At 49.0% G+C, this 12,980-nt stretch overlaps 1 protein-coding gene and 1 long non-coding RNA gene across 4 annotated transcripts; one reads left to right on the top strand and one right to left on the bottom strand.

The window, feature by feature from the left end:
• Positions 1-574: 574 nt before the first annotated feature.
• Positions 575-12,969, top strand: FDPS (farnesyl diphosphate synthase). Of its 2 annotated transcripts, none has more exons than XM_037050566.1 (10): positions 575-660; positions 1,848-2,010; positions 3,118-3,258; positions 9,985-10,065; positions 10,215-10,337; positions 10,678-10,766; positions 10,859-10,931; positions 11,718-11,795; positions 11,884-12,018; positions 12,514-12,969. In XM_037050566.1, exons 2-10 carry the CDS (start codon positions 1,870-1,872, stop codon positions 12,712-12,714), a joined length of 1,062 nt encoding a protein of 353 aa, XP_036906461.1. In that variant the 5' UTR covers positions 575-660; positions 1,848-1,869; the 3' UTR covers positions 12,715-12,969. The 2 variants fall into 2 exon arrangements, with proteins under 2 accessions (XP_036906461.1, XP_036906460.1); XM_037050565.1 differs by lacking the exon at positions 575-660 and adding an exon at positions 713-1,771.
• Positions 9,393-12,581, bottom strand: LOC118990154 (uncharacterized). Of its 2 annotated transcripts, none has more exons than XR_005067173.1 (3): positions 12,493-12,581; positions 11,306-12,048; positions 9,393-9,795 (listed from the first exon to the last, which is right to left on the bottom strand). It is a non-coding gene; the product is annotated as an uncharacterized LOC118990154 (long non-coding RNA). The 2 variants fall into 2 exon arrangements; XR_005067172.1 differs by lacking the exon at positions 9,393-9,795 and adding an exon at positions 10,331-10,423.
• Positions 12,970-12,980: the final 11 nt, after the last annotated feature.

The following is a 12,980-nucleotide window of genomic DNA, read 5'->3' as shown; positions in this document are numbered from 1 at the left end:
TTCTACCTTCTCCTGAGTGTTATTTTTATTCAGCCCTTAAAGGACTTTATATACATGGTATCTCATGTATCACCCTTTATCTCATGGTATTACCCTCGTTAACAGATAAGGAAAGTCCATTTCAAGGAGGTTAACTGAGGATCAGAGTTAAATGATTTGCCTAAGTTAGAGAACTAATTAAGTGACAAAGCTGGTCTGTTAGGTTGTACTAACATACCGTTCCGCTGCACAGGAAGACAATGAAAGTTGAAGTGTGTAGTAAAGGTGACAGCTAAAAACCAGACTGGAGAGCATTCGTAGCCCGTTTCACTTTCACAACAGCTGCCCCACGTCCTGTTCCATCACACCTCATCCTTCTCCCCCAGTACTTTAAGGCTTTGCCACGGGCACAAGCCTTCCATTGGCTCTCCGCACCGGCCTCAGGTCACACGAGGGAAACAGCCAATCAGCGCGGCTCGTTTTCCCCCAGCCTGCTGGTGCCACATAGCGTTATCTCCGTCTCTCTCGCAGAATGCCGGGAATTGTAGTCTAGCGAACCATTTCTTCTTATAGTGAAAGAAGCTCGGAAACTACTAGACCCAGAGAGCTAAGCGCGGAATGGGTATACCTTTAAGGGCTACCCAGCAACAGTCCCGGCGAAGAACCCGCATCCTGCAACAGGTGAGAGTGGTTATGGGCTGGGACCGGAGGGGCGATGTTAGAGACTCGGCCTTACCTTTGGAGCAGTACTTTGGGGCACAACAGGTCCAGTCTGTTGGATCGGAGCCCCACCATGTTGGGGGTCGGTGGGCCCGACTGGCTGACCCTGTGGATGTGCGGAAACTCCCGAGCTCTGTTGTGTGTTTTTCCCTGCACCCCTCCCACTCTCGCAGTATGCCCGAGTAAGGTTTGCTTTTCTGCTGCGAATCCTCATCACTCATCCAGTGTTGCTTCTCGGCTGTCTCCGCAGTCCCAGCGCTCCCTGTGGGGCTCAGGATGTCCAGTCTCATTGCCTCAGACTACTTGGTCGTAGCATCCAGGAGTTTCGGATCCTCCACACTCTTCTCCTCTCTACCACACCCTGCTCCCTCCTACCACCCCCTCCCTTCCTACTAGGAGAGCCGTGGGTCTAGACTTGGCGCGGCTTCTACCTAAGTATCTTCCGACCGCCTAGAACCTCAGTTTGACTTCTGTGAAATAAAGTGATTTAAGGGCCCTTTCAGCCCCTAGTCCCGAGGAACTACTTTGGATCCTTCTTGCTGTACTCCAGGATTTGGGGGAAGAAGCCAAGAAAGTAGCAGTTTCAGAGGCTCCCTGGAGGAGGAGTTAGTTGATGTTTGAGGAACATAAAGTTAGGTGGCATTAAATTTTTGCCATTCTATTTTAAGTGTGATCAGTCGAGTGTCAGTCACCCAGCTATACTTTTTGCTCCTTGCATTCCCTTCTTTCTGTAAATGCCCAAACTCTAGAAGGGGACGGGTCCACGTCTTTGAGGTAAAAGGTTTGGGGGTGGTAGGGCTGACCTGGGGAGCTGCCACCATGCATCTGCCTTTGGTGCTTGCCCTTGCAGGCAGGGCTCCGTGCCTCCTCCCTATGCCACCCCTCCTCCCATGATGCCCCTGTCCCGCTGGCTGAGATCTGTGGGGGTCTTCTTGCAAGCAGCCCCCTGCTGGGTGCCCCGGGAGAGGTGGCTGGGTCCCCTACTGCGGCCCTCCCTGGTGCACCAGGGCTCAGTCCTGGGGAAATGGCACAGTGCCCGCTGCTGGTGCCAAACATGGACAGAGGAGCCTCGGTGAGTTTGGTGGGGTGAGGGTCCTTGGGGAGGGGAGCAGCTGATCAGATTTCTGACTTGTCCTCCCTCTCCTCAGAGTACTTCACTCCTTCCTCAGAATGAATGGAGACCAGAAATTGGATGTTTATGACCAAAAAAGGCAAAGCTTCATCCAGCACTTCCCCGAGATCATCAGAGTGCTGACTGAGGATGACATGGGGAACCCAGAAATAGGAGATGCTATTGCCCGTCTCAAGGAGGTGAGGGCTTTGTGACCTGAGGGAGCGAATCTTAGGTCATTCTGTGTATGTGTGATCCAGCATGGTTTTGGGGGGAATTTCAACAGTCGTGGGGCAGGCTTTTATCTGAGTGACTCTAGGTCAGCTCTGGAGGGGCCTGTGTCTGAACAGGTGTACTTTATCAGCCCATCAGTTCCACCTATGATTCTGGTAGGCCCTCCCAACTGCTTTGCATGGGTGGAGGCTCTTGAGGAGGGAGGCCTTGAGTCTGGCAAGTCTTTGGTTTTGTTGTGAAAGGAAATTAGATGTCTGGAAATCATAAGGTGCTACCTTGGCAGGGACTAGGGAGGGAGGAGTGAAACTAGTGTATTGTCAGAAATCTCTGTTCTGGGACAGGAACTATTGCTGGGATACTTAAGTTACCTAATTCTTTTATTCTTTGGAATATCTAGTAATTCTTTTATAAATGCTGTCTCATTTGTCTCAGGGGAAACAAGGAAAAAGAGGAGGGTTTTTTATCCTGGGATGGAGATGAAAAGGGAAGTCTTTCCAGGCAATTAGATCTGGCTGTCAGCAGGGCCTTGGAAGGCAGAATGAGCAGGAGGAGGCACTGTTGGAGGAGTGGGGGTTGGGCCCCCCAGCCTGCATCCTCCTTGCTGTCCTCTTACCAGCCTGGGTGGGGACTTGTCCTCGGTGCCGGGAGAGGTTTTTCAGTTGCAGAGGTTGGACTGCAGGTGGGAGAAAGTGGCTGGGAGAGGAAGTGTGGGTTGTGAGAGGAAGTCTAGGAGAGATGGGGACCGGGTGAGAGCCTGCGGACAGACCTGAGCATGTTGGGCATTCCTATAACATGAACAGAGTTTTGGGGTGGTTCAGGCTGGGAGCACTATTAAATTCCCTGAGGAGTACACTGCAGAGAGAGCCTGGGGGTTGGGGGGCTCTTTAGTGTTCCAGAACTTGGGGGATATAGCCAAGAGAGTAGCAATTCCTTAGGCTCCCTGGAAGAGAAGTCAGGGTCAAGGAGGGTTTTCCAGTTAGGTCGTGGTGGGAAGTAGGACAGGGCAAGAAGAAATCTCAGAGTAGTTGCTCTGCGGGCGCTGATACCCCGTCCCTCTGGCTTTGCCCCTGTAGGTCCTGGAGTACAACACTATTGGAGGCAAGTACCAGCGGGGCATGACTGTGCTGATGACCTTCCAGGATCTGGTGGAACCAAGAAAGTTGGATGCTGACAGTCTGCAGCAGGCCATGACTGTGGGCTGGTGTGTGGAACTGGTGAGAAGGAGGGGTGGGTGGGCAGGAGGAGTTTACTAGGGTGGGGGTATCTTTGGTGGGGAGAGGAAACTCCCTTCTTGGTTTTTGTGTTCCCGTGCCTCCAGTGTGCCACAGCCAAATTGAGACCGGGAATTACTTCATGGATTGACAAATGTAGGGCACCTATTTTGCAAATAGGTACATGTTTTGCCTGTAGACTACGTGTGGGCCAGGGCCTTGGAACTGGGCACAGCGGTATCAACTCTGAGTAGAGCGACACAGTTCTTCCAGAGATTCTTCTCAAGCAGAGGTTGAAAACTGGCATCCCACTGAGAGTTTTTGAAAATATTAAAAAATTAAGTCTCCTAAATTTACCAAAGAAGAGATTTTACATAAAACTCCAAATTTCTGCCTTGGCCCTTGTGTCTTGGTTGGTTGGAGCCTTGTCCCGTGCAATGAAAGGTTGTGAGCTCGATTTCCTGTTAGGGCACATACCCAGGTTGAAGGTTTGTGCCCAGGTTGGAGCATGTGGGTGCTGGGCTGGGTAGGGGGTGGGAAACTATGTTTCTGTCTCACATTGATGCTTCTCGCCACCCCCCAGCTTCCTCTTTCTGAAATCGATAAGTATATCCTTTGACAAGGATTAAAAAACCCCACCACATTTCTAACACCACATGGACAGTTGCTAGATCTGCATCCAGACTCCCTGTGGCAACAGCTGGCTGCAGCAGAACTGAGGTGGCTCCGCCGAGACCAGGCAGACACTCTCGTGTGTAGGGCTGTCTCTTCTCTGTTCTACGTCCTGTGTTTCCTTGGCCCTTGAAGGGGTATGGTTTGCAGGCCTGGTCTATGGTTTCATTAGTGACGGGGGCTAAATACTGGGAGGGGTGCAGTGAGCCCAGAAGGGAAGACGCTCAGGACTTGGTAGATGGCGGGTGATGCCGAGGCGCCTGGCCTGAGGAAAGCAGCTGGCCCACAGCAAGAGTGGTGAGCAGCTTGGAGCCAGCCAGATGGCATCTTGGTTCTGGCAGAGCAGGTGGACCTGTCTATCCTATGGGTGCTGAAATTCTAGTTTGGAGCTTTGGAGATAGGGCTGCAGATTGGGGATTTGCCTCCAAGTAGGTAAGGGGAAAGGCATCATTGAAGGATAGGGCATGGGGTGACAGGGTTGTTGTCCCTGTAGAGATCAGGAGGGGGCCGAGGAGGAGTCCGTAAACTTGGAGGCAACAGGCAAGGAAGGAAGTTAGGGAGGGTCAGGGCGAGGAGATTAGCAGAGCTGCGGGACCCTGGTAGGGGCTAACTTGAGGGCCAGCAGCTCACCTGTGGAATCAGTTGTTATTAACATCAGCTGTTCACCTGGGAGTGTTTTTTTTTTTTTTTTAAACATGGCTGAAATGCTCTCACTTCTCCAGGATGCCATTTGAGCTGTCCACCATTATTCCTACTTGGATGACTTCAGTTATCTGCCTTCTGTTTCTGCCTCATCTCCTTCAACCTCCTATTTATCTATTTTAGCATTTACTGTCTAAAAACAAGGACATTTACCTATATAACCACAATATTATTATCACATCTGCCTTAGTGTATTTGAACTGCTACAACAATACCAGAGATTGGGAGTTTATAAAAAACAAATTTATTTCTCACAGCCCTGAAGGTTAGGAAGCCCGAAATCCAGGCACCAGCATGGTGGGGTGAGGGACTACTTCTGGGGTCACAGCCAGCACCCTCCTGCTGCGTTCTCCAGTGGTGGGAGTGGCTAGGGAGCTCTGGGGAGGGTCTTTGTGAGGGTAGTAATCCCATTCATGAGGGCTTCGTTCTCATGACCCAACCACCTGCCAAAGGCCCACTTTTAAAAAAGTATTTATTTATTTATTTTTAGAAAGAGGTTGAAGGGAGGGAGAAAGAGAAAAACATCCATGTGTGGTTGCCTCTCTCACACGCCCTACTGGGGACCCGGCTGGCAACCCAGGCACGTGCCCTGACTGGGAATTGAGCCAGTGACCCTTTGGTTTGCAGGCTCGGGCTCAGTCCACTAAGCCACACCAGCCAGGGCTTTTAAAAATATATATATATTTTACTGATTATGCTATTATAGTTGTCCCATTTTTTTTCTCCTCTTTATTCTCCTTTGCCCTGCACCCCCCTCCCACCAGCATTCTGCCACCTTAGTTCACGTCCATGGGTCATACATACAAGTTTTTTGGCTTCTCCATTTCCCGAATTATTTTTTAACCTCCCCCTGTCTATTTTGTACCTACCATTTATGCTTCTTATTCTCTGTACCTTTCTCCCATTCTCCTCTCCCCTCTTCCCTGCTGTCCTGTTCTAGTAGTTGTTTACTTAGTTTGTTTTTATTTTTGAATTTTTGAGGTTCAATTGTTGATAGTTGTAAGTTTGTTGTCATTTTACTGTTCAAATTTTTGATTATTTTCTTTTCCTTAGATAAGTCCCTTTTAAAAAAAATTAATATTTATTTATTTATTTTTAGAGGGGAAGGGAAGGAGAGGAAGAGAAACATCAATGTATGGTTGCTTCTCATGCATCCCCTGCTGGGAAATGGCCCCTGCCGGGAACTGGCCTGCAACCCAGGAATGTCCCCTGACTGGGAATCGAACCTCGATCGTCTGGTTCGCAGGCCCGTGCTCAGTCCACTGAGCTACACCAGCCAGGGCTTAGATAAGTCCCTTTAACATTTCATATAATAAGAGCTTGGTGATGATGGACTCCTTCAACTTGACCTTATCTGGGAAGCACTTTATCTGCCCTTCCATTCTAAATGAAAGCTTTGCTGGACAGAGCAATCTTGGATGTAGGTCCTTGCCTTTCATGACTTGGAATACTTCTTTCCAGCTCCTTCTTGCCTGCAAGGTTTGAGAAATCAGCTGATAGTTTTATGGGAACTCCCCAAAGGCCCACTTTCTTTCTTTTTTTTAAAAAAGATTTTATTTATTTATCTTTAGATGGGAAGGGAAGGAGAGAGGGAGAGAAATATCAACGTATGGGACTTCTGCCAAGATGGAGGCATAGGTGGAAACACTGCCTTCTCCCACAACCAAGTTTGAATACAACAAAGGTTTGGAGAACAAAGACACAGCCAAAGAACAGAAAATTGAATTATACGGAAGTCCGACTACAACTAACTGTGCAACCGGGATGGTGAGAGGGGCGGAGCCAGCAGGAAGGATCCCCTGACCTGGGCGCGCAAGTGGCCCGGACCCAGTCAGGGTGTGGGGCAGACTGACCGAGGTCGCACATTCGCGCACAGTGAGATGGACCACGCAGGCCCCAGGGGGTGAGGGCTGACAGCGGTGGCACACTCGCGTGCAGTGGGACGAAATGCGTGGGCCCGGTGACAGTGGCAGCTGCGGCAGCAGGAGGCGGCAGACGGGACGCCATTGTTCCTCTTTGACCCCGCCCCCACATACAGCGTCACAACCCAGCAACTGAGTTGCCCTGCTCTGGTGAACACCTAGGGCTCCGATCCTGCTACAGGAAAGATGACGCAAGAAGAACCCAAAAGATGGCGCAAGAAGAACTCAAAGTCCCAGAGCCGATAACTCTCAGCGAACGAGAAATTGCCAGCCTCTCAGAAGCACAATTCAAGACACTGTTTATCAGGATGCTCACAGAACTGGTTGATTATAGTCACAAATTAGAGGAACATATGAAGGCTAAACTAATTGAAATGAAGGGAGATGTCCAGGAAACCAGTAGCGATGGAATGGAAACTGGGACTCAGATCACTGGAATGGACCAGAAGGAAGAACAAAACATCCAACCAGAAAGGAATGAAGAAATGAGAATTCAAAAAAATGAGGAGAGGCATAGGAACCTCCAGGACATCTTTAAACGTTCCAACATCCGAATTATAGGGGTACCACAAGGGGGAAAGAAACAGCCACGAGTGGAAAACTTATTTGAACAAATAATAAAGGAGAACTTCCCCAGTCTGGCAAAGGAAATAGACTTCCAGGAAATCCAGGAAGCTCAGAGAGTCCCAAAGAAGTTGGACCCAAGAAGGAACACACCAAGGCACATCATAATTACATTGGCCAAGATAAAAATGAAGGAGAGAATCCTAGAAGCAGCAAGAGATAAGGGGACAGTCACCTACAAAGGAGTACCCATCAGACTGTCAGCTGATTTCTCAAAAGAGACCTTACAGGCAAGAAGGGGCTGGAAAGAAGTATTCCAAGTCATGAAATCCAAAGACCTACATCCAAGATTGCTCTATCCAGCAAAGCTTTCCTTTAGAATGGAAGGACAGATAAAGTGCTTCTCAGATAAGGTCAAGTTCAAGGAGTTCATCATCACCAAGCCCTTATTATATGAAATGCTAAAGGGACTTATCTAAGAAAAAGAAGATGAAAAATAGGAACAGTGAAAGGACATCAAACTCACACCTAAAACAAAAGCAAACCAAGAGGACAGCTAGATCAGGAGTGGAACCATAGAAATGAAGAACACATGGAGGGTTAGCAACAGGGGAGTGGGAGGAGGAGAAGGGGGAAGAAGGCACAGAAAATAGCATAGACAGTAGGTAGAAAATAGATAGGGGGAGGGCAAGAATAGTAGGGGAAATATAGAATCTAAAGAACTTGAGACACGTTATAAATTAAAGGGGAGGAGAATAGTGGGGGGGGAGGAGAATAGTGGGGGAGGGAGTGTGTGGGTGGAGGGGAATGAAGGGGGAGGAATAGAACAACTGTAATGGTATAACCAATAAAACATATTAAAAAAAAAAAGAAATATCAATGTATGGTTGCCTCTAGTGTGTCCCCTGCTGGGAAATGGCCTGCAACCTAGACATGTGCCCTGACTGGGAATCGAACTGCGATCCTTTGGTTTGCAGGCTTGTGCCCAATCCACTGAGCTACACCAGCTAGGCCCACTTTCTAATACCATTATCTGTGAGGGTAAAGATTTTAACATACAAATTTTGGGGGGGATACAGTCAGACCACAGCACTATCTAAGATATTTCACATTGATAATATAGAATATGGTAGTATGTTATACTATAGTATTATGTAATATATTAATATATTTTTGTAATATTGTATATACTATATTATCTAATCTTATATCTAATGTATGGTTCATATTGAAATATTCCTAGTGCTCCCCAAAATGTATATTATAAGTAGTTTTTTTAACATTTAGGACACAGTCAAGATGTATTATATTTGGTAGTCGTTCTTCAGTCTTTCACCTAGAATAACCTGTCCATTGGAGCTGACTTTTTAAGCCTAGGTCAGTTATTGGGCAGAGTAGTGCACAGCCCAGGCTGGGTTTGTCTGACTGTTTCCTCATGATCACAGGTCAGACATTTGCTAAGAATGCTACATGTGTAATGGGGCATGTTTCCCACGATAGCACATACTCGGGAAAACTATTAAAAAAACAAAAAAACACCCAAAATGCAGTGCCATCCCTATAGATCTCTCATTTAAGTGATCTGGGGTAGGACTCTGTCACTAGCATTTTTTAAAGTTGCCTACTGCACAGAAAGCTCTGTTGCGTCCTGGCTGGTGTGGCTCAGTGGATTGAGTGCCGGCCTGAGAATCAGAAACTTGATGGTTTGCTTCCCAGTCAGGGCACACGCCTGGGTTGCAGGCCAGGTCCCCAGTTGGGGGTGTGTGAGAGGCATCCACACATTGGTGTTTTTCTCTCTCTTCCTCCCTTACCCTCTCTCTAAAAATAAATAAAATCTTAAAAAAAAAAAAGAAAGCTCCCTTATCATCGTGCGGGGTTGGGGAACAGAGGAGATTGAGCGAGTGCAGTGTCAAAGCCCTTTGGAGTGGTGCTGTTTGAAACCAGGTGGACCTTGCAGTCACTCTTGGGAGAGGTAGAAGACCGGCTCCTGCAGGTGAACCTCAGGTGGGGTCAGAGGTGAAGGTGCAGATGGGTGCCTCCTTCCCCAAGGACTCAGCCCCAAGGGAGAGTGGCTGCTGTATAGCTGATTCCCCACTGCCCACACTGAGGCGGGCGGGCCGAGATGGGCACTCCCCCTGTGCAGGGCAGACCCACCAGAGTTACACACAGATCAGGATGAGTGGGGCTTGAAAAACCATGCCTTGGAGAGGCACTAGAATATGTACCCTAACAGCAAGAAGTGCCATGGGGAACATTACAGTGTTTCATTTTTTCCATTTATTTATCTTCAAGTAGGCTAGCACTCAGAAGAGTTAGCTATTTCCTGATATTTAAGATTTTTTAAAGATGTTTAAGACTCATGGGTGCATATTACCAGGAGTCTCACCTCAGTTCTGCCCCCACTCTACCTGCACCCGCCCCCGTGAGCTCCCTGAGGCGGAACCTCGTTTCTGGTTGTTGGAGTGTGTGTGCGTTGTCCAGGGATGACACAGGAATAGTCTTGTTCCAGAAGTCACACGTGCGAAATCGAGTTACACGAAGATACCGGCTTTAAGTGCTCACCGAAGGTTTGGGGAAGAGCAGCGTGCAGGGTGTAAGGTGTTTCATCGCCTCCCTGGCACCGGGGGCTACCTGGGGCTGCTTGTCTGGAGGAGTCAGTGATCTGCAGTAGTCTTTTACTCTGAAAATGAGAGTGTTTTAGTCCCATTTTATAATTGGGAAGCCTGAGCCAAAATAGTCATAGAACTTGCCAGAGCCTCGGCCTGGGCATTCTGGCCTTCCCTCTCAGCTTCTGGTGACTCTCAAAGCAGCTCTGGTGCATTTGGGAGGGAGCCCTGCGGTCTTATTCCACTCTTCCTTTTCCTCCCAGCTCCAGGCTTTCTTCCTGGTGTTAGATGACATTATGGATTCATCCCTCACCCGACGGGGGCAGATCTGCTGGTATCAGAAGGTAAAGTGGGCAGGAAAGTAGCAGTGGGCCTGGGAACGGGCCACAGGGGAGTGGTTACACAGGGCCTATGAAGGTGTTCAGAGTGGCAGGTCCTTGGTATGAGTCTAAGACGGAGACTGTGTGCTTGTTTTTCTGTGTTCCCCTGACAGCCAGGCATTGGTTTAGATGCCATCAATGATGCAGTTCTTCTGGAAGCGTGTATCTACCGACTGCTGAAGTTCTACTGCCGGGAGCAGCCCTTTTACCTGAACCTGATCGAGCTCTTCCTGCAGGTGTGCCAGGCTCACTGCCCAGCGTTGGTCTCTATAGAACAGTCTAATCTAGCTGGTTTAAGGGCCTAGGAGATGCCTAGGTTTGCCTGGAAGAGGAAGAAAGCAAGGGAGTTGGGAAGGGTGGTGGTAATGGTATGGAGGATTCTCCGTCCCTGTGTGATGGATGGAGTGATAAGGACTGTGTGTGTGCAAACATGGGCCTTGAGTGTTGGGGCTCTCTCTCCTTCCTGCTTCCTTTCTGCCTGTGCAGTTGTTAACTGGTATGGAACATGGGTCTCAGGATTTCAGGGTTCCCTAGTCCTGGGTAGAGCCCAGCTTCATGGACCGTCTTCCTCCTCAGATTTCCTATCAGACTGAGATTGGACAGGCCCTGGACCTCACCACCGCCCCAAAAGGCAGCGTGGACCTTGGCCGATACACTGAAAAGAGGTAAGGGACAGTGGGAACCATACCTGCATAGTGACGGGTACTGCAGGTGGGCTCTGCGTTTCTGAGGGGTTTATCTTCTGCCCACTACTTAGGTACAAATCTATTGTCAAGTATAAGACCGCTTTCTACTCCTTCTACCTTCCTGTAGCTGCTGCCATGTATATGGTGAGTGAGCCCCCTGCCCCTGCTAAGCTGCCTGCTAATGTGGGCTTTTGGACATTCTGGTGTCCCCACTTAATGGCTGTGTGACCTTGGGCAAGTTATACATTCTCTCTGAGTCTGTTTCTTCATCTGGAAGATGATAAAATCCCCACCTTAGCCTTGACCAGTGTGGCTCAGTTGGTTGGGTGTCGTCCCATACAGCAAAAGGTCATTGGTTCAGTTCCCAATCAGAGCATATGCCTGGGTCACAGGTCTGGTCCCTGGTTGGGGGTGTGTCCCGGAGGCAACTGATTGATGTATCTCTCTTTCCAATGTTTCTCTCCCTCTTTTCTTCCCCTTTCCTCTCCCTAAAAATAAAATCTTAAAAAAAAACCCACCTCACAAGATTTTTGTAAAAATTAAGTGAAGCAAGTGATGGGACAGTGCTTGGCCCATCGGAGAGGAACAGGAAGTCCTCCATCTGAGTATGGGGAGGCGTGACTCAGGCTGAGGAGACAGGCAGTGAGTAGGACTGACCAACTGTCCTTCCCTCACTTCTCCAAGTTTTCCTTTTCATCCTGAAAGAAGTTGGAAATGGCATGAAGATGATAAAGAAGGTTCAGTAACCCATGGACTGAGCCTCGTGAAGGGAGAGAGAGTCTGAGGGCCTCTAGAATGGATTACTCTCTGCTTGCAGGATGGCCTAGCAAAGTGGGACAGAGGTTGGACCTCTTGGGCAAGGGCCCGTGGGAGGAAGCAGCCAGGGGAGATGTAGGCGCCTCTGCCTTATTAACCCCCTTTTCACTGTAGGCGGGCATTGACGGGGAGAAGGAACATGCCAGCGCCAAGAAGATCCTGCTGGAGATGGGGGAGTTCTTTCAGGTTCAGGTAGGAAGGCTTGAGGCACAGGCTCCAGCTTAACTTCATTTCCTGTTTTGCACCCTTTTCATTTCTCCTTTTCTGCTCCCCTGCCCAGGATGATTACCTTGACATCTTTGGGGACTCCGGTGTAACAGGCAAGAGTGGCACTGACATCCAGGACGGCAAATGCAGCTGGCTCGTGGTTCAGTGTCTGCAACGGGCCTCTCCAGAACAGCGCCAGATCTTGCAGGTGCCCGTGAGAGGACCGTGGGTCCCTGAGCTGAGAAAGGGGACAGGGCACTGGTTTTTAAGTGGGGGCAGTTTTGTACCCCAGGGACATCTGACAACAGCTGCAGACATTTTTGGTTGTCATCACTGGTGTGTGTGCGTGTGCTACAGGTGTCTCTAGTGGGGAGAGGCCGGGAGTGCTGTAGACATCTCAGTGCACACAGCAGTTTCCCAGAACAAGGAACTGTCTGGTTACAGGCTTCCAAGGTGCTGGAGTTGAGGAGCCCTGGGGTAGAGGAAGCTGAGGGCTGAGCCACTGTCTGAGCATTTGGGATGGGGAAGGGAAAGTTCAATATCTTAGACAATCTTACACACTCAGAGACACTTGAAATTGAAGGCAGGAATCAAGTGAGTGGCATTGCAAGTGTTCTGGAATATATGGGTGAGGGGTATGGAGGGGACCTGGAGGTGCTGGGGGAACGTGAAACCTGTTTACCTGCTTTCCATTCCCTTCCAGGAGAATTATGGAGAGAAGGAGGCTGAGAAGGTGGCCCGGGTGAAGGCGCTGTATGAGGAGCTGAATCTGCAGGCCTTGTTCGCGCAGTACGAAGAAGACAGTTACAGCCACCTTAAGGGTCTCATTGAGCAGCACTCACCGCCCCTGCCCCCAGCCATCTTCCTGAGGCTGTTGGAAAAGATCTACAAGCGGAAAAAGTGACCCTAGAAGAGTACCAGGGCAGGGGGGGAGAATTCTCAATAAATTACAGTAAAACCTCTCGTAACACCATCTGTAGGTGCTGGATATTGCAACAAATGTTTGTCATAGGCTAATTTATACAGACAAGAGTTAAGTTCCTGGTTCCTGTGCCTATTTCTGGTCACAAAAACATCACCCAACACTTCTGATATTAAACACTGAAATAAATATGAGCCACACACACATTTAAGGAATGAATAAAAGCAGGAGATTATTTTTCAACCCAC

Source organism: Sturnira hondurensis, unplaced genomic scaffold (genome assembly GCF_014824575.4).
Source record: "Sturnira hondurensis isolate 20B ecotype Veracruz unplaced genomic scaffold, ASM1482457v3 Scaffold0006829, whole genome shotgun sequence".
NCBI lineage: Eukaryota > Metazoa > Chordata > Mammalia > Chiroptera > Phyllostomidae > Sturnira > Sturnira hondurensis.
This window is presented reverse-complemented; position numbering and strand designations above follow the sequence as displayed.